Genomic DNA, 27803 nt, shown 5'->3' on the forward strand with positions numbered 1-27803 from the left:
ACTGTCCAGCTTTCTACTAATTATATAGAATTCCTGAACTTTTTATTCACTATATTCAAGTGTACAAATCGATATTAAACTTTAAAATAGGGCTGGCTTGTTTAAGTCTTTTCATTTTCTTGTCTAATATATCAAGAAAACTTACTTCTCCAAATTACAAACACTCTATGGTAAATAGGTATTCCCAGGATGTCTACAGCTCTGAGGGATACTTTAAAGTCTTATTAGAGTCTCCTCTATTTTGTCACTTGAAATGAACACAAAGTTGTACTGTTTCATTTCATGTTTTAGCATGTAGAAAAATAAAAGAAACAAATGGAAAGTTAGTGAGATTCTTTAGCAAAAATTCAGAATGAGTTATTAGAATTTCCAGGAGGCTTTTATCTACGCTATAATTCAAAAATTATGTAACTAGAAATGTAATATATTGGTTTTAAAAGTTACATTACTATGAAATTCAGGACCTCAGGGATTTCAAGCTTACTTCTTTTCATATGGTAATATATCTGAAGGAAATAATTTATATTCACATAAATTTTCTTTGAAATAAAAGTATTTATAGGACAATAAATACACTTATCTTACAAAAATTACACTTTGTTTTTCTCATGGTTTGTAATGTATTTCTAAATTCTCCAAATAACATTTAAATTAAAGAAATTTAAAAATAACATCTGCATACATAGTATCTTCAAGAACATAAGCAAATGGTAAATGGAATGGCTTTAGAGTGTGACTTTTAAATATTCAGAGATTTAAAACAAAAATTATATTTGGCCAATTATCTAGATATTTCTAATGGGAATTGATTTGGATCCTGAGTTTTACACTAATCAACTTCTCACTTTGTTACTAAACGCTGGACTGGTTGAATACAAGTGCTATATAGTTTCCACTTGAAATGAAGTGGAATGGAGCTTTGTACAAATGACTCTACGTAAATGTTGGGAAGCAGTTGACATGAAGAAATATTTTAGCTGTGAAAGTAGTACTTATAATCTTAAAAAAGAAAGCTTAAATTCAATTCTAAAAGCCAAAATGGCTTTTGAAATATCTATTTGCTCTTGAAGTATATACTTTAAGATCATCACCTTATTTCTTCCTTGCAATTAAATCATCAGAAAAACCACAGAAAGACAATTTCCTGACTTATCTACTGAATTAAAGATAAAGCTAATTAAAGACCTCTAGTCCTTGTAGATGTCTGTTTATCTATATTATTCTCTATAAGAATGTTATTTTTTCAACTGCTTTCTCTATACAATATCACAGCTGTATCAAAGTGGCCACTCTTAGCAAACTTACAATATGAAAAATTTAATCGGGAATGATAGCAAGGAAAATGTTGCCATTGGCATTCGGGAAGAGAGCCTACCTGGTGTTATTAAAGATATGGAAATGTTTTCCATTGTTTTACACATAAGTGTTATATAAATAGTAAGGTCAACTTTTTAGATGATAACACAGTAATATATAACTTTATGCAATATAAAGAATATAGCTTTACATGCCCATTAGTACCTGATAAGAAACCAACTCTACACTCCTTAACCTAGATCAATTAAAAGATGTTTAATAGGGCTTTATATAAAAAAAATTCTACCTCGTTCTCAATACAGAATGTGAGAGTGGTTATTCTGAACAAATCTTTTTGTTCACTCTTTAAAAACATCTACTCTCAGATGTTAAATATAACCATGAGATGAGGGAGGGCCCTTCTGGTTAGACTAGAGTCACTAGTTAGCTAATAGTGCACATTTTTTGGCTGAGTGGCCTAGAGATGAGATGAAAGTGGTCTGAGTACTTGTCAGGCCACAGTTATTTAACAAGTGGGAAATGCAAATAGGAATATTTTGGCTAAAAAATAAAAATAAAATGTGACAATAAAAAAACAAATATACATATTAAGATAAAGGCAAGCCATTTGACTTGACGTGGAAAACCAGAAGGAAACTGAGCCTGAGCAAATGATTTTAAGAAGTACATGACATAGTTGGAACCACACAAAATGAATTTGGCAGCTATGTCTTCATGTCATGAGAGTGGGAAAAACTAGAGGCAAAGAGACAAAAAAAGGAAGGATTATAGTATTTCTTAAGATGAGAAATGAGTCATACATAAACGGACTGAGTCTCGAGAGATGAAGAAAAGGGGACAGATACTGGAGATGTTGTGAGGAGCTGAAGGATTTGGTAACAACTTGGCTCAAAGGTTTTATATTATTGTAATTTTCCAGTGCCAAAATTTTCTCAATCTTAGGACATGGCAAAAGATCAAGTCCAGTATATCTTCTGCTTACACAGATAGAATGCAGCTAGAGTGTTAGACATTCATTTAGATATTCTCTGAGCACTTTTTCTAAATACAAAAACCAATTCAAGATTTGATTCCAATAAGATTAATGTTCCCATCTGTACATATATTTATGAAAATGAGTGATTTGACAAATCTAATAAGGAATCTATAATGTAATGAGTATCTTACTGAGGGTGGACCATGGGGCTAAGAACTTTACATTCCTAGTTTACATTATTCCCAGGAAGATTTGTGTAAGGAACTTGCATTTATTCCCCTTTAAAAATAAGTACACACTGAGACTCCTGGAGGTTCAGAGCACTGCCTAAGATGTCACAGCCAGGAACAAAGTGGCATCTTTGAGGTTTAAATGTATTCCTGTGTCGGTGCCTTTATTCTGCACTGCCTTCCATCACAAAATATTTTACTAGTGATTATGTTTTGTACATTTTAAAAATACCCTTTAGAAAAATCAAATCTCTTACTGCAGACCAAAGGTGTATCTTCTGTAATTTCATACATGCTTTCTGACACATTGTCCTTATCTCTCTCATCTATATTTAATTGTAAAATCCTATACAGGCAGTAACTAGGATTGTCTAATTCAGTTTATATGACAATAAATTTATAGAGGTACACAATAAATACAATTTGAATTTTATTATTAAAACAAATGATATATGTATTCTTCCTAATTGCATTCTCTGTCTGTACTTCTCACTGAGTTCAGAAAAAGTCACCCTTGTCCTCTACTCAGCAGAAGAATCATGGAAACAACACCTAAAGATAGAGAATATAGTCTACTATGCTTGGTAGTTCTACATCTCGTAAATAATAAGTATATAAAGTAAATACCTATATTTTAAAGTTGATTAAAAATCAAATACGAAATTTTATTCTATGCCAAGAGAAAGAAGTAAAATATTACATAACAAGGGAAAGCAATATTTTATAGTTTTTCATGGCATGTACATGATTTCTAACATTGATTAGTTTTATAGGAATAGTTCTTATAATAAAGTTACACCCACTGGTTTCATGTATGGACCATCTGAAGCTTTGTGATAAGCTTCACAGATACCAAGTGTTTAAGTCTCACTCAGTTGCTGTCTGAATTTCTAAATTTTGTTGAATTTTGCCAAAATCCTCCAACAGATTAAAAATTTATCAAGTGGATTAAAAACATACAAAGAACTAAAACCTCTGAGCTATAGCACTATTCACATGCATAAGAAATAGGGTACAAATTTCTAAAATGCCATAGACTTTCCAGTTAGGAAAGCCTTGGATAAAAATCTTCAAATATCCAAGAAAATGTTTCTATATTATGAATTAGAGCAATCTATTGTTTCCTAACCCATCGCAGCTCCTTCCTTCATAACTGAGAGTTTAAATTTTTTAAAACCCTCTTTTATTCACTGTAAAACTGTTTCCAAAGACCACGTTGGAAGATAGGCAAAAAGAGAGAATGGGGAAAATGAAAGAAAACAATTCTATTTCTTATTAGAGTGTAAGTTCTAGGAGGATAAGGAATGCCTAACATTGAACCTAGGACAAAGTCCAAACTTAGGAGGAGTAGTTCAAAAGGTAGGTTGAAAGACTATATCAATAAAAGCTATTGATGGAATATTTTAAAGTGAGTCTGAATTTGCCCTAGCCTTGAGCTCCATTATGACCTGAGATTTTGGGAAGGAGAGTTGCATCTAGAAAAAGAGATTCTATGGTTCTTTTCCTTGATACAAATGGAATTTGAAATAGTTGTTCCTAGGGCACATATAATTCTGTCTCCTTTTTTTAAAAGAAAAAATGTATTGCAAATATAAAATGATAAAAGGAATAAAACCAATCACCATACCTCTCCATTAAAGAAGCAGAAAATTGTAGATACCAAAAGACCCTGTAAAAGAAAAACAGAATTATGTGATTCCAAATGGAAAAGATACATTATTTATAACCAACTTACTGCATATTAGTAAAAACTAAAACCAAAGCTGTATGTAAATTTAAACCAAATTTCACAGGGTACCTTCCTGATGCAAGAATACCATACCTGATAGTGCATAAGGATGCTCATGATGTAATCGTATACCTCCTCTGCAATCCTTCCTTCAGGTCTCCATGGAAGCAGCACAAATTCAATGCCGAGTAATGGCACCAGGATAAGCGTAGCTCTCACAGCTTTCATGTAGAGATTGGATTCTGCTTGGTGAGTAACTTTTAACTTAGTGATAAGAACACGTACAATATTTAATAGGAAAAAAAGATTCACCTAAAAGAAAAGAAAATGACATATGGAAATTATTTCATATTTCATATTAAAAATCATTATTGAAGGATCTTTATTTTTATAAACCTAATAATATTTTCAGCGTATAAGACTATTTTCTAGTGAAGAGAATATTTGTCTAAATATTAATTTGTATTTTTGCTATTGAATTTTTTCTTTTTTTTTCTAGTTTTACTGAAATATAATCAACACTATATAAGTTTAGGTTGTTTAGCATAATGATTTATCTTACATATATTATAAAAATGATTACCACAATAAATTTAGCTAACATCAATTCATCTCATATAGATACCAAAAAAAGTATATATATATTTTTTCTTATGATGAGAACTCTTAGCATTTACTCTCAGCAACTCTCATATATATTATACAAAAGTGTTAACTATAACCATCAAGTTGTACATTACATCCCTGGTACTTATTAAACATGGAAGTTTGTGCCTACTTATTAAACATGGAAGTTTGTGCCTTTTGACCGCCTTCATCCAATCCCTTCTCCCCCAACCCCTGCCTCTGGTAACCACAAATCTGATCTCTTTTTCTAAGCATTTGTTTGTTTATCTGTTTAAATTCCACAAATAAGTGAGATCAATACAGTATTTGTCTTTCTCTATCTAACTTACTTCATAAGTAGGTACATTAGCATAATACCCTCAAGGTCCATCCATGTTGTCTCAACAGGCAGGATTTCCTTATTTTTTATGGCTAAATACTATTCCTGTGTGTGTGTGTTTGTGTATCACAACTTCTCAGGTTGGTACCATGTCTTAGCTATTATGAATAATTATGCTATGAACATAGGGTGCAGATATCTCTTTGATACAGTGTTTTTTTTTCTCCAGATATTGGAATTGGGATTTATTAATTTTAAAAATACATCAATTTTAATGGACTTAGGTTTTAGAAAAATAAAATTATGATGGAACTGTTGTGGAACACATTCATTTGAGGAATATATGATTGTTTTGCTTAGCTCATTTTCTTGTGCAATTTTTAAAAATTTTGCTATGATTAAACTAAAGTGTTTGAATATTTTCAGCTCAAAGGAAATAATTGTTTATAAAAATGCTAATTTTTAAAGTGTCTCCTCTGTATTAGTGTCCATACTAGATAGTTTTCAAATATGTAGTATACCATAATAACCATTTTCCTCTTCTTGGTTTATTCTTCCTGTTTTTTTTTTTTTCTTGGTAGCAATAATCCTCACAACTCCTCATGGTAATACTATAATCCTCTATCCTTATGACGAGGTTGAATCACACACTTGAACCATTTGATATTTAACCTAGATCATCCCAGAGATTAAAAAAAAAAAAATATGGGCACCTAACAGAGCCTTTGGTTAATTACTTTCTGTAATTATAAATTTACCATTTGTTAACAACACTTCCGAAGAGAAAGCATTGTCTTTGAAAGGGAGACATAAAACTTCAAAAATACAGCGGAGATAACTAAGTTACTCAGGAAATGAACAGAGTTCTGCTCAAATCATTTTTTTCCCTCTCTCTCCCTGAATATTACTTTCTCTTTCTTATCTTCCTCCAAGTCAATATCTTTTACTTTTGTCTGTTTCTCTAGGCTCCTTCCTTATGCTTTTCATAGAATTATGAACATTAACTCCAGAAAGGCCCTTTAGGGCTCTTATGCTACTATGCTATTCTCTTTCCTTTCTTCTCGCCATGACATCTAGCCTCTGTGCTTTGTTTAATGATTTAAAATTTTCAAACTGCAAACTGCAAACTGCAAATTTTCAAACTGCAAACATACTTTACTTAATTGGAAAAATAATGGTAGCATCTCATTTAATATAGAAAGCAATGAACAAATAATCTACATTTGTGGATTTAAGGCAGGTGTTATAAAAATAACTGGGCCTAAAAATACTCCACTACTATTCTTTTAGAGAATTCAGTGGAACATATGCTTCAAAAATACGCAGCTAACTCTAATCCTGATGGAAACACATCTATGAAAAGTAACATGGTTACAGACACAGGAATGTCTCTGCTAAAGACAAAAGCAGAATAAGCCATTTCAACAGGTGTAGAATTGAAATACGATGAATCAGCACATCAGCTGTTACTCCACCCACCCTGCTCTATCCCCTTCCTAAACGTTCATTGCTGTTTTAATAGTTTTTACTAAATGGAAATTACTACAGCCCATAGAAGAAAATATAACAATGCCCTTTTATCTGCTTATAAATTTAGAATGCAGAATATTTTATAATCCTAATATGTAAAAATGATAAATTATAAAAATCAGTATAGATGTTACCGTTTAGATGCCCATTATATGAAACTTTCTAAATGCAAAGTGTTTCTCCAAGATGGCAAGTCTGATTTATACTGTGAAACCAGAAACTATAAAATCATCCTACTTTATTTTCTTCCATTTATTTTACTTCCATTTGTTTTAAGCATAAATAGAACAAGAACTGTGAATTTCAGATGAACTACATCTGAATTTCATCTATCTTAAAGCTAGGTAAGGAGAAGAGAGGAAGTTTGTTTTTACTCCAACACCCATAAAGCTCACACAGCTGTACAACGGGACATTTTCACATCGTGATACCATCCTGGGGTCAAGACAGGAAGCTGTGTGAATCAGCACAGTGGCGGTAGGATTCCTGGAAGCCACTCTCATGCTAGATCAGCCAGCAATCACTTAACCATGAAATGACCTAAACATCTCTCACTAAGCACAAGTTAAATGCATCCCCTCTCAACTTCCTCTTAGCAGGATCTCAAAAATACTGTAGCCACACCAGTGCCACCCTGCTCAAGGGGAAATGTGACAGAGGAAGTCTGGGTGGAAAGAAACTGATTGCGGTTGAAATATTTTATTTATAAAAATTGCACAAAAACATTGACCATATAAACACTTGCTAGAGCCTCTTCCAAGACCTTGAAATTGGCCAGGACCAGTGAAAAGCCCTAACTTAAACAAGGCCAGAACATTTTATCCTGGCAGAAAAATAGACTCCTAATCTTTTTTTTTCAGGATAAGAAAAGTGGAAAAATCTTTATGTAAAGAATGTGGATTTTCACTTCCTTTTTTACTGAGCAGCTTGATGGGCGATATTCCTATGTGACGTTTTATCCTAGCTGCATTATCTCCACTTCCCTCCCAGAGCTGGTGTGGACAGGCTCTTCCAAGGATTTAGTTAATTGCTGTTACATTTTTCATTTAGTAGGTACTTCTACTTATTTCCTGAACCTCTCTGATTAAGGAGTTTGGATCACATATTCCTCTCTAGAGTCAGATCTCTTATAAGAAAACTTTGCCTTATATTTGTTTTGTAAGTTCCTGGGTGGCCCCCAAAAGAATCTCAAGTTCTTTGCACTTTCCTCAAAACAGAATCATGGTATCATGTGGACAATACAAGTGAAGATACTTTTAAAAAGCATTTTTTTGAGAATTGATTATATTCTAGGCACTGTGTTAATTGCTTAACAGGACATCTCATTTAAACTTTACAACACCCTGTGAGGTATTTATTCTTATTATTCCATATCATAGATGAGAAAACAAAGGCACAGAGAGGTTGAAAACAAAACAAAGCAGAACTTGCCCTGAGATACACAACCAGCAGTGGTAGGGCTAGGCTTTAATGCTGGCTCTTTCCAAGAATACAAAGCTAGGATGTCTCAGGATACAGCTTAAATAGTGCAGTACATGTGTACCCAGTATGTGCAGGGTGCAAGGGAAAGGAATGCTTCTGCTTCCAAAATTTTCACTACAGTCTATGTTAAGGTATAATAATATTTTCATAAGAGATATAATAAATTCCATGTATTGATTTTTGAACTGGCTGTCTTGTGTGGCCTGGCACAAATCAGAAACTTGACATTTGCTACGGGCTTTACACATGCCAGCTAACTACTTTTAATGTATTGACTCATTTAATTTATCATTAAAAATTAAAATCTCTGCTACTGCATTCTCTATTTTGCAAACAAGGGACCTGAGGCACAAAGCGATTAGTTTAATTGCATAAGGTCACACAACACACAACGCACAACACAATAGGTAGAAGATTTCAAACCCAGGCGGTCAGCTTCCAGAATTTACTCTCTTAATTATGACACACTTTGAGAATACCGTAACAATGATACACTTGAGAATGGCTTGAACAGTGTTCTAACATAACCATATAGTAAAATGCATTACTATATACAATATTTACTAAATATAGTAAAATAATAGAATATTTCTCTAAAAATATCTGAAGACAAGAGTTAGGAAGCTTTAAATCTTGGCTGAGAATCATACCACCTTCATCCTTTTATATATAATTAAATACCAGCTGTAATTACAGCCTTAGAGACTAATTGCATTCTGGTCTCTAATGCTCTATGAGAGAAAACATGTTAATTGAGATTAATTTATTTCCCCATTGAAACAATGTAATAAAAGCACTGAATGTGACTTCTGTTTCCCTGCAACCACACTTAAAAATGTCCAGTTGGTGCACTTGTATTAAACACTGATGATTATAATAATAAAATAACTGTTTAAGCAATACTATCTTTTTCCAAATTAAAGTTGTTTCTTTATTGGAATATTACTCTTATTACCATCACAGGTACATAGGTTTTCCTGTTTGCCATCCCCACTCACTAAATCCATCCTCTGCCCTTCTCTGCTCTGCTCTGTGCCCTGAGAGTCTCTGAGGCAGCTCCGAGGACTGCATCATCAGCCAGGCTCTCCCACCCTTGCACATTTGCTACATTTGGCCAACAGGAGGAACCAAGAGATCAGGGCATTGGGAGAAAGAGAAGTTTACAAATTTCTCCTTTTTCCCTGTCTGGTTGTGGTTTTGGCAATAATGTGTTCTTCTACCCAAGGCCAGACCCCTGTTGGGCCACCTGTCCTAGCACTCACCCAACTCCAGGAACACTATTCTGGCCCATCTTCAGGTCCAGCCTTGATAACAGCTTCCTGCTGTTAGTCCCTGGTGCCTCACCATTCCTTATGAATTAGTTCCTTTACTCTTCCTGCCAACACCTAAATATAACACCTTCATTAAACCCTCTTCAGTCAAACACTGTAGGCACATAATCTATGTCCACTGAGATCCTAAAGGATACCATAGGTCAGATGTTTCAGGAAATAAAGTTGAAATATGAACAATAAGGAAAAAAGGAGCATTTTAATTACCAGTAAAGCAGCACAGATTGGGCCATGGATAATGTAGAGTAGTTGGGTGTCAGAACTGATCCAGCAGCTGGGGGGAGAAAAGCAGAGAAATTACGTTGAAGATTTTCATTGTACTTGGCTCCAATAGAAATCAAAAAGAGAGTTTATCTTACTTGTCATTGTAATATAAGCTTCTGGCAACAGCATGTATACAAGCAGGAATCAGTGGGAATCCTGTAGGTAGCAAACAAAGAAAATAAACAGACAACTGTCTCCACAGATGGAATTCCTAATGTATCATGAAATATGAAACTCAGAGACACTCTCAGAACAAAAATAACTGTCACCATATGCCTTTTGAGTAAATATTATCTGTTCAGTCAAACAGTAAATGTGGTAAACTATTAGGTATTTATATTTTCAGGGTTGTGTGTATATGTGTGTGGACATATTCTAATATGAGTTATTCTGAATCAGTGGACTCCAGAGCCTGCATTTGTAAATGTGCTGCCTATACTCAAAGGCTTAGGAGAAATTCAGCATCCACATATTTTCTATAAGATAGAACTGGGCCACTATTTGGTAGATTATCAGATGTGAAAAGAAGTTGAGACTGATTATGTGAAGAAGAAGAGAAGGAAGAGGGAGACAGTTAATATGTCAGAAATTTTGCATGTTTTTAGCATTCTAAATCAGACTTTTGAAACATAAAATTAAGTTATGTCTTACAGAGATAACCTGAATATACTAGTAGCCTCAATATATACATAAATTTAATCGAGCAAAAATTGTACTCACTTGCCAAATACGTATCTGACATTATTATCAATAATATCAAATAACCGGAAAAATATTTCAATAAAAAATAAAGAAAAATAAAGATGGTATGTGTGTGTACACATTTCTATATATCTACATCTATTATCTGACTGGATAGATAGGTAGATGGATGGATAGATAGCTACAGATATATAATTTCAGTTATGTTTCTGGAAACTAGTCCTAATGAATTCATTTTCAGCATTGTATGTTTTGCATTTTCTGGTTATTTTTAAAAATATACTAGAAGTGTATCATTGTTTGCTTTGTGAATAATATGCTAGGAGATTGTGTGAAAAAAGTAGATTTTTTTTTTGGCTGCCTTTATCCAATTACTGAGCCCTCTACTCTTAAAATAAAAACAGTATATTTTTATAACAAACATTTTTAGAATGGAACTTCAAAGCTGGTGAATCTCAATGCCCTCAGTTTGCAGATTAGGAAAAAGAAGTTTCAGAATAGTGCAAGACTAGATCCCTGATTTATGATTCTAATTCTGTTGTTTTAGTCACTGTGTCTTTGGCCAAGATACACACTGGAATATTAAATAGAAAAAAACTATTGTTAATTGACCTGTGACTACTGAAAACAATGAGTCAGTGGGACTTTGTTTAAATATTTCAACTTACAGCAGTGAGCAAAGTCAAATTACCTGATATTGATTAAAAATGACCAATGACAAGTATATTTTATTACAAAGGAACTCTGCATCCTTCAAGTCTTCCTTAAAAGGCGAGTCCGTAGGTATGTGTAATGGCACTTACCCCAGCCAAGAAAATAATACCAGTTCAAGTGCTGCTTCTCTGCAAACACAGCCACCACGATAAGCGTGTGCAGGTAAATGCCTTCGCAGAGCATCCAAAAGTAGTTACAGCCAATCAGGTAGAGATGAATGAACTGGAACACTTTACAACTAACCTGTGAGGAAAAAGGGAAGCAATCAATATTTAGTTGTTCGTGAGTACCCAGGTGAAACAGCAGTCTAGTTCAGCTTGGTTATACAGAAATACAGGATTTTCTCTCTTCCACACAAAATCTCACACACGAATGATTCAGATTTGTAAAAACCAGTCTTCATCCTCATCTAACAGTGCCTCTAAAGTGTGTAGCCACTGACTCCAGAGATTTATAATGATACACCTTCCATGAAATGTGCAAATTCTAAATTTACTACATTTAGTTCATGTATATTCTCCTAATATTTCTAATATTTCCTAATATATGTTTTAGGTATTATGTAATTTACAAGTATAAAAGTTTCACACATGAATGACTGTATCTGTTTTAATTATGTCATCATTAACTCCATGATTGTTACATTCTGTTGGAAAAAATCTTAATAATCATCCTGACAATTTTAAAAGCAATTCGTGAAAAGTGCCAATACTTGGGAAATCTGAATATCGTGTGCTACTAGTGCAGATACTTACTAAACAATAATCTAATGAGTCCATACTTTATCTTATTCAAATATGAGGTTTGAGGGTTTCATGTAGCTAAAAGGAAGAAAAGTTATGGTTTACCTTCCTCATTCCTTGAGGTCTCCACATTCTGTTTTCTACTCTTAAAGGGATAGGAAGAGGGAGGTTTAAGTACAAGGTAAACAAAACAAAGGAGTAAGAGATATAGTTTACTCCCTTAACAAGGGGAATGAATTTAAAGCTCTCCCAGAAATACATGGCCAATTACTCCCATCAGCTCCAATTTCCAGTCTACAACTCAAATATTTAGTGGAAATTATTACTGTTTTTAAAAGAAACTTTTTTTTCACTAAAAAGAAAACTAAAATTGAATGCACTAGCAAATGAATATTGGATTATCATAGAAAAGTAGTAATAGCATTTGCATATATGTTAGCCTAAAATATTTTACCACGTATTGTTTTATTTAATTCTTAAAATAATTCTGTAAGGCATGATTTATCACTAGTTGCATATTTTATAGTTAAAATCTGTGTACTGGAGAAGTTAGATCATTTGCTAACATTCATACAACATCAATCACAGTTACACCCTGAACACAAGTCCTGTAATTCCAATTTTGTGTTCACGACTATACATAATGCCTTTTGACTGAGAATATTTATAAAACCTATTCTTTCATTAAATACGTCTGCTAAATGCATGATGTTAAATTTTAAATATTGTACCTTGAGGTCAAACACATTATATTAAAAAATCCTCTCAAAAATAAAAATGAGTTATCTAATTATGTTATATAGAAATGATAAGCTTCAGCTTCAAGATTTTATCTGTATAGTTTTTAGACATGCATATCTAATTAGACTTCTCACTCTTGACTTCATTTAAAAATTAACCTATAAACTATTATGGTAAAAAAGAACTTAAAACATGCTTTAGAGAAATATTTTTATGAAGGGCATGGTGATGTAAACAGACAATAAATTTTCTAAGAATATATTAAAAATAACTATGATACATTTTGTAACATGTGTGTTAAACAGAATATCCTTGCATATAAATGTAAGATTTAGAATCTCTTTCTCTGCAGCCTCATGACAAAACTCCAAATCTCCTTGCTCTAGAAAAATGCATACTAAAATGGCCGGATATTCACCAGTTTTTTATATTACTAATTATACCCCAGTGTTTCCTCACCCGGTGACTTTAGAGTGGAACATATACAAGATAAAGCAGTCCGGATACATATGTGCAAACAATGCAGGGAATTTTAGGATTTTGGAAATTACCCTAAAAACACACATAAAACACATATGAGAGTATTGTTTATTGACCCATTGAGTGAGAATTCCTTCCTTTCCCTGATTCCTGAAATCTTTAAAAAACCACTTTATATATACACATATACACACCCCTCCACAAATCCATACCCAAAACTGTAGTATAAATACTACAAACATTATGAAAGCATATGATTTTAAGAACTTGAATATTTGCTATTTATGCAGATATTTTAATTTAAATATAGCTATATATGCATATAATGTGCATAAAATATATACATATGTATAAGTAAATTTCAGGTTATGTTATTAATATATAGCTTTTATGTTATGATAGTCTCTGTCCTTACTTTTGTGTATCTCTTTGACATTTATTCTAAAAACTAGGCTTCCAAAGGGATTGTATGGGAACAATTTATAAATGTTTGCTGAGATAATGAGAATGTGGTAGAGCCTTTTAAAAATTTTATGTTGATAAAGTTTAAACATTATATAGGTATAATTCATTTTCCCCCTGGTTTTTATTAAAGTCTCTTTAAAGTCAGCCTAATAGCAAATATATAATTTAATTTAAAATTTCCATTTTCATGTGCTGTCTTTTTCTAGCTTTGATTTTTTCATTCTATTGAGTAAATGTTATGTCCCATCAGCAGCAAGATTCTAACCATAAAATGAGGTGAAGATATATGTAACATGCAGATAATTGAAACAAAGAAAGTATTCTTCTTTTTTCTATTCAATCTTTATAAATGGAGAATACTGAGATTTACCCTTCTAGATTGGAATATAGCTATATATACATACTCTATGTCATACCTTAAAATATACATGTATTACTAAATAATATACATACATATATCAAGACCCCCCCACCCCCACCCTCGGTACTTCTCCTGTGTCTTCCCCACTAACCCCTTGAACCTAAGGGCACAATCTCGTTTTACTTACAGGATTTGTAGCCACTAAGGCCTGGTTGTTGGCCACTGCAGTGAAATGAATGATTGTTACAATAGAGTTACAAACGAAAGAGAAGAACAGATTTTTGTGCAAGGTAATCCTTTGGCAACTTAAGCTCCTAAAAGGCAAGAGAAACCAAAGTGTGTTGTCATCATAAAATGTTTCCACATTTTGATTAATAGTCATTCAAATAAGATACATTCACAATTCATAACAACTGCTCTAGTTTTGAAAGAATTCTTTTTTCTCAGGATTCATTCATGATATATTCTTAATTAGGGAAAACTTTTAATTCTTTAAAACACAGAGACACATGAGTTGCTTCAGTACAGGTAGACATATGTAGGGATAGGAAATTTATCTATACAGGGCCTCTACATAAATTTCTTCTGTTAATCTCTCAACATGATTAATATTCTAATTCATTCTGAAAATGTAGGTACTGTAGATTCAGTGAAGATAGATAACTGATCAAAAATCATGCAGCTAATTGACTTGAAAACTTTGGATTTGTCTGTCAGATTCTCACACAGATAATGCTCTTCTCACTACACCACACAGGCTGTTCTGTTTATATAGCCTGCTTATGGTCTTTTGTGGTGTTCTGTTTATACAATCTCTGTGTGGTAGTGGTGATTATGTAGACAAATCATGAGAAAGATAATACTGTATTTAGAAGAAATGAGTTGATAAAAATATAGATTTAGCCACCCATGAGGTTTGTTCAGCTTTACTGAATTTGCTTTACTTGGCCCAGCCATACACAAAATACAAGAAATTCTTATCTTTTACTGAAGGTCCTCATGTATAAAACAAAATTAAAAACCTGGCTGAATGGAGTTCATATAGAAACAGATTTCAGGAGCAGGCGTCACTAAGGACAAGTAATGCCGCCCTGCAGACTGAATCCACATCTGCTCTACAAGACTGTATGTGACTGCCTCACCCATGATCAAAGACCATCTCCAGTATACCTCCCTCATGAAGCATTATTCGAAGACTTATTGTGGGTAAATTTTTAAAATAATAGAAAGGAATCCATTTGAAACTGAATACGTAATATCAAAACAAAACACACATGTAGGAAAACATAAGAAATCATTTCATTATAAAGACTTAAAAGTTCATTTAGGGTTTTATAAGATTATGCAATTAATCTGGTCAACCTAGATAATCCACCCTATATAACTCAAACCAATAATTTCTACTTTGGAAACTTTAAGGAGATTTTTAACTGAGTTTTATCACTACATCACCTTATTCTAAACAGACTATGTACCCAGGATATTATAGTTAGGCTGGGATGCCAAGGTATTCTGTATCTAAAAATGCAAAGTTTAGGCTACATTGTCTCTGTAATTACTTGCAGCTACAGGTCTGTGAGCCTATGTGTAGCTCTAGTATTTTAAAGTATCTGGAAGTAAATCTAATTCAATCAGTATTTATGGAGTTTCAATACATGCCTTTCACAAAAGTGAGTGCTGTCAGGGAAATGTCTTTGAAAGGCTTCATGAACAAGATGGCCCTTGGATCAATCACTGTGTGTGAGTCAGTCATACAGCAACAGTATGTGAGGTCCAGCTGGAGTCCATCAAAGTAGAAACAGCTGAGAGCTGCTGGTATTTTTATATTGGAGTCTTTAATTTGACTTGGCTTTGCAGTGCATGAGAGTAGTGAGCAGGAGGCAGGGATCAAGCTACAGAGTACAGATAATATTCTATACAGATGAAGAATTTTGATGTTTTTTGAACAAAGGAGAGGCATGAGTCCTGTTACTATTTAAGTGAAGTCAACACTGAGGTAAAGATGGGTCTATTTTTAATAAAATACCACAGTAGTAACATGAGTGCTTTGCATTAAGAGAACTAACGAATATGAGAAGTCTAGTAAAAAATAATTCTTTTCAAATCTATTATGATTACATATAATGTGTTGTTTATTTCTTGTAATTCATCACTCTTCTGTGTTGAAAATTATGAACATGTAAAATTTGTCCACATGGTATTATTTTTAATATGCCTGTATTCAGCTTACCCTGTGTCTTTGGAGTGCCAACTATTATTTAGGGAAAAACTGCTTACCCATGAAAATATAAAATACTCATGCACTTTTTTTAGTAACAGATTTAAATAACTCAGCTACCATCATGGGAAAAAAAGAAAATGTTTTCTTTAACTAGGCTTTTTGCCCTTTTCTGCTGAGCACACTTTTATCCAGGTCACACATATAAACAACAAAATTTCATAGTTTTCATATTATGACCAAAAGACTGGAAGAGTTTGCTTAAACAGCAAATCAGAAATATTTATAAAAAGTAAATTGGAATGAAGGAAAACAAACATTAAAGAAGGCCTTCAAAAAATAGCAATCCATCTTGGAAGAGTTGAAAGATAAGCGCTGAGGAACGTGAAACAAACAGCACTTATATAAATGTGGACATTTATAATATTCACATGTGAAAAGATTGAAAATAAGTAAAATAAAATTCTAACTGTAGTCAGTTGAAAACAATTTTAATTTTCCTTGTGTTCATTTAAACTTCCTTCTTTTCTCTATGATGGTCTGTTTCTGTTCCTCTCAGAATTCTTTGTTTTTTTTTTTTCCTGAGGGCTCTGCTCCCACCTTAATCTGGCTTGAAAGTTAAAGACTTATAAATGAGCTGCAGGTATCTGTTCTCTTCTAATGATGTGGTTATTGTGTGTACAGTCACACACACACACACACACACACACACACACACACACAAATGGTTTCTTATTCTCTTACTATGTGATGAAAGAATATACCACATTTCCCTCTTTTAGATCCATGCAATGCCATATTATGACAAAATTTTGAAATGATAGAATGAAATTCTTTTGTAAACGAAATACTGAATGTCAAAACCAAATACTTAAGAGGACACGTGAAATCATTTCAAGAGACACATGAAGCTTATTTTGAGTGTTCTAAAAAATTACCCAAATAATATGGCCAGTGTAGATAATCCACCCTATATAACTCAAACCAAATACTGCTTTGCAAACCCTGATATCCAGTCTAGCTGTACATGTTGGTGTAACATACTGGACCACTGCAAAATCATTTCAGTCTGTGTTATGTAAATGTGCCCTACTATCTACAGTATTAGCCTTTTGCTTTGGTTTCTTCTATTTCATCCTCTGGGTTCTGTGCAACTTAAATGCAGACAAATGCTATATGAGACATGTTTTCTATCAATGTCTAGTGGTAACAATGGCTCAGATTTTTCTAGTGGTATCTGCTGTATTCTTCTAAGCATATTCATTAATACATATAAGTACAATAGTACAAATAAAATCAACTTGAAAACGAAAACCAAAATATGTACTTGGGAAACACACTGGTTTGCTAAAGTGAAATACTAAAAATATTTGGGTATTTTTTTCAAATGTTGACCTGCAACCAATTTCACCTATTCTAAAAGTTTTTAATGTGCTTATATTACTCAAAATATTAAAATAATTGTTTTATAGGCTTGGAGAATGTTTTACAAAAATCTCTCTCTGTTTCTTTAAATGTTACAATCTCTCTTTCTATCCTAGCATAACCACAGAATAGAAAATGTAGTTTGGGGGTCTGGATTGTTTCCATTTCATATTTTCTACATACAATTATTTTAGAACACTACTTCAACATGCAATTTTGACAAGCAGAGTTACAGAGGCAGTTGACATAAGAGTGTCAACAAAACCATTACACTCCATGTGTATTGCAAGTATGCCCTTCAATTCTCTTTAGGAACAGTTCGAAGCAGGTAGCATCAAGTCAGCACATGTTGTTCAGATGGGTTTTGAAACCTGACCTGAGAGTGAATCTGGACTGTGTCACCTACTGACAGTGTGACTTTCGACAAGTTATTTAAAAATTCTAGTCCTCAGTTTAGTTTCTTTACCTGTAATATAGGGATAACAACAGTACTTCGTAGGATTGGTGAAGATTAAATGAGATAAATCATGTCTAGTGCTTAGCATAATATCTAACCTAAGCTAAACACTCAATGTTAACTATTATTTTTAACATAGTGATCATATGGCTATTTTTAATCAAGTTCTCGGAAGGTTTTCTCTCACAAATAACAAAATAGCATTAAGATTCATGTGAGTAATATAAAACTACCCATGTTTTAAGTAATGCAATGACAAATTACATTGCATTGTCATTTTTTTGTTACAAAACACAAGAATTTAGCATTAGAAAGATAATTTCCATGTGATGAAAGGCAGTAGGTCAAGAAATCTAAATTATCTTCCCAAGGAATTTCATCCTTCCCAGAGTTGTCTCCCAATCACCACTTTCATTATCATGCTTGACCCCATGCTACTCCATATTTAAAGTTCTGCTACAGAACAAAAAGACTTGAACAAAAGAACTTGCCTTTGTTTCCTATTTGGTTTTGACATGAGGTAGAAATTTCCAAACTACTTTCCCAGTACTACTCCAGAGCAAAACTAGTCATGCAAGGAGGAAATACAAGGAGTACAAGGAAGAATAGCCCACTCTATGAAGCTCTGTTTCCTTATGCTAGTTTATCTAATTTAATTTCCAAATGCTCAGCTCTTTTCCCAAGAAAACACTAACAACACTAACCATGTATCTGACAGGAAAGCCCATTCCAATGGGAATATTGCCAAAAACAACAGGCAGAAAGCAATAAATGTATCAAAAGAATAAGCAGACTGGTTATCTTTTGTCTACTGAGTACAGAACCTTGAGTTGATGGAATCACTTGGTTGTGGATGACAAAGTGACATCACCTCTATCAACAGCTCTCCTTTGGAGGCTGCTGGTGATCCATCTGGACAGATCAGAAACAGTACAAGAGTGTTTCAACCAAGGTGCTCAGTGAAGTCCTGCTAGAGGGGAAATGGTGGCTCTTCCTCCATCCTGCTCCCTCCTCCCCTGACCCTGCCTTTCAGGACTGCTCGTTTAACATCATGTGTCAGTACAAGCTGCACAAGGAACAGACATGCTCATTTTATGTGGCCAACTGGTTTTCCTCATGTGTGAGCAAGGGCTCTTCCTGGCCTCCTAAAGGGCAGAAAACTAAGAGAAGAAATAGTCTGGCTTTCTGAATGCCTACGATTCTTACAGTCTCCCACCCACCCACCCAAACAAACAAACAAAAACAAAACAAAGACCAAAAAATAACCCTTTCAGAGATAAAATTCATAAAAATAGCAGGCACCATAATAACAAGCCTTTATAATATCCCAGGCACAGAGATAAATACTTTACATTCATTATCTCATTTAACAGCCCCTTGAGGTATCATCAGCCTTTAATAAAATTAAGGTAAGCTGCTTCAGGTCACACTCTTATTAAGTGATCTGTTGAATTTGGATGTTTAAGTTTTTAAGAAAGTACTATGGCTTTTGTCTCTTTTCATACTCATTTAGTCACTTATAACCATTTGTTGATGTATAAATAATATATTGTGCACTCTCGATCCTGGGGAAACAGTTGTGAATAATGCAGAGCAGACCCTGATCTCAGGTTACCCATGGGACAGTGGAGGGTAAATAGACACATAAGTTGCATGATGTAATTCCAGATAGTGTTTCGTGCTTTTTAGAAATTAAAACAGGATTTGGAGATAGATGAAGACTGTGGCCAGAGTGAGAGGAATACTCAAGATAGAACTGAATGAAACAGAAGATTGGGGAAAAAAGCATTCCAAGCAGAGAAGCACCCTGTGTCAGTTTTTTGGGGTTTTTTTTTTAAGTTAAAGCTTACAGTTTTTGAGGAGCAAGAAGGACAGACAATGTGAATAAAAAGCCAAAACTACACATTGTTTTTCTTCCATTCTAAAATGAAGAAAATTAAATTCAAAGAGCATAACTTATTAACTGACTTCTTGACTCTGCAGCTCATATTCTTGTGTTACATCTTAATGTTCCAACAGCGAATGTTAGCAGTGTGATATCCAGTCATCCGTGGTTTTTGTTTTTCCTGACTACTAAAAAGGTGCTACAGTTTGGAGGGTTTACTTTGACTTTCTTCTCATATATAGTCATATTAGTGGGTATGGTCTAGGGAAATAAACTATGTCTGCAACAGTGGAAAACCAGACTGCAAAACATATTATGACTTTGGGAAAAAAAATGTTATTTTATATATGTTCCTTATTTCAAATTACAAAATTTTAATCCATTCAAATGACTATATAGTTTTTACACCAAGCAACTGATCATTAGCATTCTTAAAATGATTAATCATTTTAGTCCCATGAAAATTCAGTTGTGCTTAAACAGTACTTATGTTTCAGCTTGCTCAAGCAAAATAGACGAAATACACTTATAAATAAGTTGCATATTTATCAAAAATAACAACAGAAGTATGTGATCCTTAGCATTTGGTTATAGTTTAAGTAATAGATATACTCTTTAAAATAAGTAAGCCCAAATTCTTTAATTCAGTAATTTACTTTATATTTCCATACTTGGGGCTCCTCTCCATAAACCAGTACAATTACATTATAGAGGAACTGGTTTTTGTTAGAGTAAATCCATTACTTCTTGCACCAGTTTGTCCTTATTTAAATCTGATACTCTAATGTGGAAATGCAATGCTTTTACTATGTAATTACAGTGGACATATTTTAAAAGCTTTCCAGCCAAGACTAACATGACTGGATAGGAATGTTTTCAGCTCTCATCATGTTCAGCGTGAGAGGGAAGGATTTTTCAACACGTTGATTAAATTCACTAATTTGGAAAGAGACTTAAGTAGTATGATCTAATAAAACATTATATGAAAAGCTATAGTAAATTTAACAATATCCAGTGTTAAGTTGAAGGAAACCAGGGATGCATACAACAAACAGAACAGAGTATTTCTCAGAACTGTAGTGCATAACAATCTTACAGTAAATAAAATGTACCACAAGAGTGGAGAAAGCAAGGACGATAGTGGCTGGGCACTGAGAGGTATGTGATTCAAGGACTGCTAGGTGACTTTCTGAACTAAGCCATTCTCAAACTTCTGACAGTGCAGATTTGCTAGGTTTTAAACAACTGATTTAAGTGATAGTTCTGATTTGCAAAAACAGGTACATCAGAGTATGATTTATAGAGGAAGACTCTCTATTCTTAGTTTCAATGTAGGACTTCTTCAAATAGGTAGCTTTGCTTAAAACCAATTTAAAGATTGAATCATGAATAGTTTTCAGGAGAAAAATTATAGCTTAAAGAAGAAAACCAGACATGCTATAATTCAAGAGATTTATGAAGAAACTGGAAGTGAGAGAAAACTTCACAATGTTGATTGAATATTTTCATATATGATCTAAAAAAAAGGTGAGAATTTGGGTCACTTCTACTGAAAAGCAGAAATATAAGCATTAAAGGATTATTTTACAAACTTGAGAAATCTCTGGTCTACTAACTGGATAGATTTTTTTTACTGAATTTTATTTAGAACTTTATCTGAATTACCTAGAATTGATATCATTGTCTACATAGTTGCAAATATACAACCTGGCCTTAAAATTACTTGGACTCTGTTTTAAATGTCAACAAAATTAAGATGGTTTAAAAAAAAAAAGAACCACTTTTTCCCCATGCGAGTTAGATTTCTACATGTGCAAGAAGATGGAACCCGTTGTCTGGGTTGAAAGTAAGAGCAAGATTTGCTATGCTCTCAGATTTTAAACAGTAATTAAAATATAATTTATAACTAATTCCAGTAAAGCTTATTTATTTTTTTATCTAAAGGGTTCTGCTTTGTTTTTCCAAGGATCATTATGAGTACGAGTCATTGCCTCTCAGGGCTTGGCAAATCCCAAAGTTCTGTCTCTCTCTCTCTTCCCCTCCCTTTCTGTTCCCTTTCTTTTTATCTCCTACTCTGACTCTTTCCTTTAATTGGCTCTAATATAAAACTGAAGTATATCTGGTAAATAGTGTTTCATGTTCTCTGGTTCTAATTTAAAGCATGGGTGAGTAGTAGAGTTTTCTTTTCTCTCTGTAAATAAAAAAATAACACAGTATCCTAAATCAACTTCTTGTGCGGTTCTTGGTATTTATCAGTGACCTTCAATTAACAATTGAAGGAAAAGTTACCTCTACCAAAGACTAAGCAAGAATGACTATAGTATGAGGAACTGGGTTCAGAAGCAGAAAGGGGATATTGATAGTTTTTTTGTTTTTGTTTTTTTTTATACACAATGATTTTATGTGAAACATCAGTCCCCCTAGGAATTGTTTCCAGGTTAGCTGGAAGAAAGCTAAAATTTCTGCTGCTCCTGATTATATGAGCATGCTTCACAATCATTCAGTTAAGGGTTTTCTGAGACGGCCCTGGTCTTCTTCTGATCCAGCTGCAGGGTATTCTATATTGTTTTACACAGATGCTTCTCCTGCTTGGAGTTGTTGAGTCCTGGTCTAAAGCCTCTCTTTGTTGTTGGAGACAGCAAATGCCAGGCAAACTCAAGGAACTGGTCCAAGTTCACAGATAAGTCATGGGAAAGTCAGTCCCAGAAATGTTTCCAACTCAGTTTATGTCTTCATTCCTTAAAAATATATTAAGTGCCTACTGTGTGCAAAGTTACGTGCTAAACCCTGGAATGTGTACAGAAACAAAGCAGAGATGTTTCCTGCTCTCATGGAGCTAACTCTGTGATATTATTTCCCTTCCTGTTTGAGTGGGTAGTTGTTTTTGGTAGATAGTGGCTTTTCCTGTTTTAGTACATAGTTCTGTGGAGTATATATTAAAAATGTCTTAAAATCAAAGACTACAAATTCTTTAATATGGATTCAAGTTCTGAGTAAGCTATATGGTACCTTATGAGCATAAAAAAGGTTTTATTATTTTTGACTAATTCACTTAACCACAAGTTTTTTCTAATATAATTATACTACTAATTTGGTTTATAAAATTTTTCATTCATTGTGTACTTATTTTTCTGCATGAACATTATAACAATTTTTTTTATAAATATGGTACATGTAAAACTAGAAATTGTGTTCTTTAATTTTGTTTTTAAAGAGCCCCCTGGTACAATATACCTATTATGGCTAAATATTTATATACAAATATTTTAATGGATTAATAAGAAAGATCAAGAGCAATAACTATGACAATAATAGACCATAGAATAATAATAGACAATATAATAGACAATAAAAGACATGTTTTCCTAAAGAAGACTTTCCACTTAATAATGCATTACAGATTATCTCAGCCCTAAGACTAAATCTATCATATAGATACTAATAGAATCTGGATTTTAAAGATGTGAAAATGATGATTAGAGAAATAAAAGAAGTCGCTCCATGTTATGCAGCAAGTATGTGACAAAGGTGGAATCTGAGACCAGACTTGCCTGTTTAGGGAATACCTGCTTCTACACAGAGGCCAAGAACCAAATTCCATGTATAGGCAAAATAATTTGCCTGTGTAACATGCCACAAATTTTTTAAAAAGCACAGAAATTTTAGCAATTAACATATATATTTATTTCATATAGTACTCAAATTTAAAAAAGAAAACTTGCTCTTTTTCTGAAGCAAAGAGACCCATTTATATGTGAAGCATGAGGACAATGTTTGGGGCAACATGAAATTTCTAGTCTCGCTTTTAAAAAGAGAAATGAGTCTTGTTATTGTATCTTTAAAAAAGTACTCAGCATGTATATACACAATTTCAGTTTTTTAAAAAGTATTTTTCTATGGAGGAAATAAATTAATTCTGCAGTTTTAAATTTTAACACTTTGATTAAGAATTAAAATCACTTGTGAGTATTGGTTGAATAGTGTTGGCTTTTTTAATATAATGTACATTAAATACAGGTATAAAAATACTGAATCAGATTTTCTTTCAATTCTTATTCGATAATAAATATAGTTTATCTATGTAGACTGCGTTCAGCCTTCAGAATACTTTCACAAATGTTAACTTTCTTGATACTGAAGTTGTGTATTTTGATTTAAAAAATTAATTCTTTCTTTGTAATCTTCTTTACTAAAATATAGACTTGGGCTTGGAACTAGCAAAATCATGAGGTCCAGCTATGAACCCAGTATAGAAATCTTCCATTTCAAAATTCCTCATAGGTTGACATCTAATATCCGAAAATCTTCTGGCTTAACATTTTTGGTACCTTGACTCCCTGATCAGCAGACATTATCTGCTTCAATTTTATCACTATCCTGATAAGTCAATTCTTGTGACATCCTCTTTTCCTCTTACAATTTCAGTCCACAGTGGACAGAGTAAATGACTGGTCTGATTAGAGATCTGGAACTGGGTACTTTGCACTTACTGTATACTCTGGCTTGCAGTACTGTTTTCACTTGGCAGTCCCACTACTGCCTCATTGTCCCACATCAAGCATTTGTTTAATTAAATCATGACTCTTTCATGAGGAAACTTTGCTAATTTTGCATTTGATTTCATGGAATTAGTTCAGGATTTTGTTTATATTCTTGAAATTCAAACTTGATTGGGGCCAAAGGGCTTGGAATTCTAGGACACCTTTTTTCTCTTTTTGACTACTGATTTTGGCATGCAATATAATTACTATACTTCACTTTGTTCCTTCAGAAATTTAATGTGCTTGAATATTTTGGCTTATTACAATGCAAAATAAAAAGAGATCATTTAATCTGAAGGATCTCAGCTGTATCAGCTTTAAATCTGCAGACATGGTGGTCTCCTAAATGGTAATTAAAAATTTATTCCACATCCAGCACAAACTAATTGCAGTTTCAGAAACACTACATTAAAAAAAAAGTCACAAAGATTTCACTGAGGAAATGATGCTAAAGTTTAGATCTGAAAGATGAATACATTTAACTGGACTAGAGAAGGCAGGAAGAGAATAGATATTCAATTATAGGATATGTTAATGATTTTGATTTTATATAAATTACAATAGGAAGCTTAAAATTTTTAAAGCAAAGTATGACAAAATCAGATCTATATTTGACATAAATGTTTGAAAATATCCTGGCTACAGTGTTTAAAATTGAATGAAGGTGGTGAGAGTGGACTTACTGAGGCTTAGTAAGACTCGGCTCGTGGGGGTGGCAAGAGAGATGAAATAAACTGGATAGATTGGAGAGCTGTTAGGAGGTTCTATCCACAGAGTTATAAGGAGAGAATGATAGGGAGGAAAGCTGAGAAGGTATCACAGATTGCTCCTAAACTTATGGCTAAGGCAAGTAGATTGCTGGTGGTGGTATTTGTAAAGATGGGTCACTCTGAGAGAAAAACTACTTTGGGTTAAGAAGTGGTAGATATTGTGAATTTGTTTCGAACATGTTGATTTTGAAATACTCCAAAGATGATGTATTTTAAGAGCCATAAAAAGATATACACTCTGTGACCAAGAAATCATGTCTCTGGGAATGTAGCCTAAACAAATAGTGCAAAATATGGGAAAAGTTAGGACTGAAAATGTCCATTGCAGTGTTTTTTATTAATAGGAAAAATTGGAAGCAATGCTAATATTCAAAAATAGAAGAATGATTTAGTAAACTTTTGTCAAGTTACTAAGTGGAATATTAATCAGCCAATTAAATGGTTGTTTTAACTTCTTAGTGACATGGAAAGAACTGTATAATGCTGTTATAAAAATAGTTAAAATAACTTGTACATTACAATAAAAACTCAGTAAAAACAAATGGATATGAAACAGAACTGGAAAAATACCTGAAATTACTCAATTGGATATTAGGATTATAGATGTATATATTTTTTTACTTAAAAAATAGTGATATGCTTAAATTATTTTCAATATTTAAAAAATATTGCAAATTTAAGTGCAATTCTTGTTTCTGGATTATGGTTTGTTTTAAATTAATGGTTGTATTCTTTTTACTGAAGCTAGAAATACTTAAAACATAACTTTTTTCCCCAAGGGTAGAGGCTGATCTACTTCATACTTAGTCGTGGTTGTAAAACTCTTAATGTGAAAAAGAAGAATCTTAGCTAATATTAGTTATATTTAAATTGATTCTTTCTGTGTTTGTATGTGTGGTAATACGTAATTTTCATGAACTGAAAACCTGAGTTCTAGAATATTGCATAGGTTTAAGGAAATTACTTGCATCATTTAGTTCCAAGATGCAAGAGGTAATTTTTTCAAATTTAGATACCTTTCATTTTTAAATTGTTAAGATTTTGTTTACAATGTCGTGTCAATTTCTGGTGTAGAGCATAATGTCTGTCATACATACACATACATATATTCATTTTAATATTTTTGGAAAAAAGAACTTTATCTTAAGCTTATACTGAGATTTTGAAATTTTAATTTCATTTTGTGTTTTTAAATTCATTAAATTGAATATTAACTAAGTTTTATTGCCATATTTTACCAGTAAGTTTGTTAGCATTGGTAACATTATTTTACTTTGTCAATTAGCATAAATAATATATCACTGTAGCCCTGTGGACTTTATTTAAAAATTGTCACTTTGGAAAATGGTTTATTTTCCATATTTTAGAACAGATATTTTTAATCTATTAGAAAGTCATAATGAAATTTTTCCTACTCCAAAGATAGTATTCACTTCAAAAATCTTACAAAAGCTAAGAAAGAATGTGTGCAAGGGTAAAGACATGAAGTTTTAATAAACTGCATATAAGCAACTGATATTACATAACTAATTATAAAGGCAGTGACTGAGAACTAACAGCTTGATTTGAGCAAGAACATTTTGGAAATTCGTTGCAAAATATAATATAGTAAATTTAATTCTTTAAGAAATGATTTCCATATTTTAGTATAAAAATTATTTTCAATGTATTTTGATACACTTTTTTACAAAATGCAATCTGTAGATTTCCATGATTTTGAACCCATGAGACATAATGTTGGTTGGTTCATATATTATATGATGTACTTTGAATACCTGATGGACTATGGACTAAAAGCTAGTATTCCAGTTACATATCAACCTAACATCCAGCTGTCTAATAATTTCTAGATTTGGATATTTTGATGTGCTACTACTTTAGCTGGTTCTGAAACTGCTAGTGTTACAAGATGGTTGCTGAAGAAGGGGAAAGAGGGAAAGGGGGGAGGGGGAAGAGGATGGGGGAGGAGCAGCAAGAAGGAGCAGGGGAGGAAAAGGAGGGAAATAAGAAGAGGAGGCAGAAGAGGAAGAGGACGGCAATGGCAGTGGTGATGAACACATCATAAAATACTGCGACTTGCTCTTTACGCTGCATTGTCGGTACTGGGGGGCGATCAAAATTATGAAAATCATGTTAATGCATAAAATAATGTATGCATGTTTTAGAATTAACCTTCCTATCAATTAAAAAAAATCACTGTCAGTTGGTTGAATCAAGACATTGAAATTGACTCTCCCTCCCCAAACCAGGAAAAATAATCTATCATAATATATTGAAATTATTATTTTTAACAGTATATATTACATGCCGTGTCTATAATTTACACAAAATACCAGTTTCTATAATGTACCTTGTATCCTGATACCAAAATTGACCAAGAAGCTAAAAATTTAATTAGGGAGGCCTATAATGTTTGGCAGTTTCCAGAGCAAATACAGATAGATTTACATACTGGTTTTGGCTCCCTTCTTAATACATGACTTCATTCTTATAGGT

General features: G+C 33.0%; 1 protein-coding gene across 2 annotated transcripts in view; it reads right to left on the reverse strand.

The window, feature by feature from the left end:
- The window catches only part of CALCRL (calcitonin receptor like receptor), a 94758-nt gene that overhangs the window by 4396 nt on the left and 62559 nt on the right, over positions 1-27803 (reverse strand). For both annotated transcript variants that reach the window (XM_064484970.1, XM_064484969.1), the window contains 6 exons: positions 14199-14325; positions 11311-11464; positions 9901-9961; positions 9749-9815; positions 4346-4564; positions 4151-4192 (listed from right to left, as the gene is read on the reverse strand). In XM_064484970.1, the coding sequence (XP_064341040.1) occupies positions 4151-4192; positions 4346-4564; positions 9749-9815; positions 9901-9961; positions 11311-11464; positions 14199-14325 (670 nt within the window). The remainder of the gene's footprint in view (positions 1-4150; positions 4193-4345; positions 4565-9748; positions 9816-9900; positions 9962-11310; positions 11465-14198; positions 14326-27803) is intronic.

This window comes from Camelus dromedarius, chromosome 4 (genome assembly GCF_036321535.1).
Source record: "Camelus dromedarius isolate mCamDro1 chromosome 4, mCamDro1.pat, whole genome shotgun sequence".
NCBI classification, from domain to species: domain Eukaryota; kingdom Metazoa; phylum Chordata; class Mammalia; order Artiodactyla; family Camelidae; genus Camelus; species Camelus dromedarius.